The 2830-nt window shown below is 36.4% G+C and overlaps 1 protein-coding gene across 1 annotated transcript; it reads right to left on the bottom strand.

Moving 5' to 3' along the window:
* Positions 1 to 248: 248 nt before the first annotated feature.
* LOC131020699 (uncharacterized) lies at positions 249 to 2564 on the bottom strand. The gene is made up of 3 exons (XM_057949690.1): positions 1955 to 2564; positions 1828 to 1885; positions 249 to 1137 (listed from the first exon to the last, which is right to left on the bottom strand). The coding sequence occupies exon 3, from the start codon at positions 1124 to 1126 to the stop codon at positions 455 to 457; it is 672 nt and encodes a 223-aa protein (XP_057805673.1). The 5' UTR covers positions 1127 to 1137; positions 1828 to 1885; positions 1955 to 2564; the 3' UTR covers positions 249 to 454.
* Positions 2565 to 2830: the final 266 nt, after the last annotated feature.

Here is a 2830-nt window from a genome sequence, read left to right on the forward strand (position 1 = left end):
TGGCAAATAAATATTTATTTTTTAATTTTTTTTATCAATATAGTTTATTAATCATAAGTATTTTAATTTGATAGTTTTAATGTATTTTTGAATTCATTTGCATATATGTCCTTATTTTTATGTCGAAACAATATATCTATTTATTAATCAATATGTTATTAATTTTTTTTTTATCAATCTACGTTATAGAGTATAAGTATTTTCATTTTGTAATTATAATGTATTTTGAATTCATTTGCATACCTTGAATTCACTCACAATAAATAGGACGATTTGAAAACATAAAACAATTAAATTGTTCAACAAAACACAAATGTTAAACAAAGTTCAAGTGTAATTGTGTTTGTTCAGAAACATAACATAAAAAAAAAAAAAAAGTTCAACATGATATAGATACATAAAAGTGATGCTCAAGGTAGCTGACCCGACCGCCTCAGTATCTCCTCGAACTGACTCATCCGCTGCTCAAGGGCCTCACGTGCTGCTCGTTCGGTCTCACGTGCGGCAAACCCAACCCGCGCAGATTTCTCTTCGTACTGTAAAAGCTGTCAGGGCAGTTGTTATCCTTCGATAAAGCGTTTTGAACCATCTCAGATATCTGATTAAAACATCTCTCTGACATGTGATTTTCAACCTTTATGCTCATCATCTGTGTAATCCAGGATAACTGTGAGTAAGTGTCACAGGAAGGGTATAGAGGACTATCGGCTGCGTTCAACATGTCATAAATTTGTTGAGCGTCAGGATTAGGCGGCTCCTCAAGATTTGGAGGATCTTGATAATTACTAGGTCCAGCATGATCATGCACCATCCTTTGGTAATTACTGTATGACCCATCATCCTCATCCATTATAGTATGTTCTGCCGGCATATACACTGGTGCTTCCCCTTGATAACACCAGTTCGTGTAATTGTGGACAAATCCACGCCTAGTAACATGTTCTCTGACTGTAGGTACAGATGCAAAGACTTTATTCTTACACTTCCTACACGGGCACCTAATGTTACCAATTTCATCTGTATACGCTGTTTGATTTATTGCAAACTCAAGGAAACTCTCAAGTCCCGTTTCAAATGCAGCACGATCATTGTATCTCGCGTACATCCACGATCGATTATCACTCATTCTTTCAAATTCTAATTGAAAATAAAAATAAATCAAATACAATAAATTACTTGAATCTAAGAAAATTTCGACAGCATAACCCCACTATCCTAACTACCAAGTGTTCGACTCTACCAGCAACTATAGTGACCATAGTGGTCCTAATTTACTAAACCTATACTAGGTCTACCCGGCCCCCCAATGTCGAAACAATAATAAAATAACATATAAAACTAAAAAAAATAAGGTAATAAAATCAAACACAATCATTTGTTGGGAGAAGATCCTTAAGAAATAATCAATTTCTATCCCAAAGGGAAAAGATCCTTAAGAAATTGATTAAATCTATCCCACAATATATAATAACATATCATTTCATCCGAAACAGTAAATCAATTTAAAATTAATCTAATTAACAAATTTCATCCGAAACAATAAATCAATTTAAAATTAATCTAAATAACATATCATTTCATCCGAAACAGTAAATCAATTTAAAATAATCTAATTAACAAATTAATTTCAATTAATCATACTTTAAACATCCTATAAAGTAATTATAGTTAAATCAATTCAAAATTAATCTAATTAGCAAATTAATTTCAATTAATCATACTTTAAACATCCTATAAATTAATTAGAGTTAAGTTAATTTTAATCAAACAAATAAATAATAAATAAATAAACAAATAAATAAAAGTCTATTAAAAACGAGAGTGTACCGTGGGAGTCGACGGCGGAACCGTGCGGTGGCAGGAGCGGTGAGGCGGCAGGATTGGCCTGGAATTAGGAGGAGAAAGATGAAGAGAGGGTGAGAGAGAGAGAGAGCGAAGGAAAGGAGGGGCTTACCTTGACGGAGGCGACCGGCGACGGCGACGGCGACAGGCGGCAGGCAGCAGCAGGGCAGCGGCAGGGCAGGGGGGCTGGAGGGGAGGGGGGGTGTTTTGGATCTGGAGAGGGTTAGGGCTTGAAGCCCGAATTTGGGCTTAAAAATTAGCGGCGGCCCATTGCCGCCGCTAAAGCCCGACCCGCATTCTCCTTTTACCGGCGGCAATCTTACCGCCGCTAATCATCGGCGGCAGATGCCGCCGCTATTTGTTAAACATTAAAAAAAATTAATAGACATTTCCCGGCGGCCTTAATATTTACCGGCGGCGATTTTGCCGCCGGTATGTACGCCATATATTTAAAATTTACGGGTCGGCCGCTCCGCCGTCGGAAAGCCGCCAGTAATCGCCGGCGGCGGAGCTGCCTCCGGTAAACCGACGCTTTTTTGTAGTGATTTAAAGATCTAAAATGACAAAATACCATCTCACCTTGAGGCAAGACAGTCTTGAAAAGATGAGTTTGCCCCTTCACTTGTAGTCTATAAAAAGCCTTGTTTTCCCTATATTATTACATACACACTCTTCACTTTGTAACGAAATACTATTGAAATCAATATAAGAAGAAAAAGCTCATCATCATTCCAACTTTCATGGAGTTCTTCTTTATTTTTAAGCTGCGTCACCACATTTCCCTTTTTTATAGGATCCCTCACTTATCGGCATTTCGTTACGATCATACAAAGATTTCTTTGTTCTCACTCTTAATATTTCGATTAATAATATGTTTATAATTAAATTCAATTCAACAGAAGGGCATATTTAACTTTGATAGGGCCCACATTATCTTTGCTTCGTCCTTATATGTAATTTATATTTATTTAATCCAATTTCTGTACAT

The sequence above is a fragment of the Salvia miltiorrhiza genome, chromosome 1, assembly GCF_028751815.1.
Source record: "Salvia miltiorrhiza cultivar Shanhuang (shh) chromosome 1, IMPLAD_Smil_shh, whole genome shotgun sequence".
Classification (NCBI taxonomy): Eukaryota; Viridiplantae; Streptophyta; class Magnoliopsida; order Lamiales; family Lamiaceae; genus Salvia; species Salvia miltiorrhiza.

What these genes read in the sequence shown, in the direction of transcription:
- LOC131020699 (XM_057949690.1), bottom strand. Translation starts at nt 1,126, where the DNA reads ATGAGTGATAATCGATCGTGGATGTACGCGAGATACAATGATCGTGCT.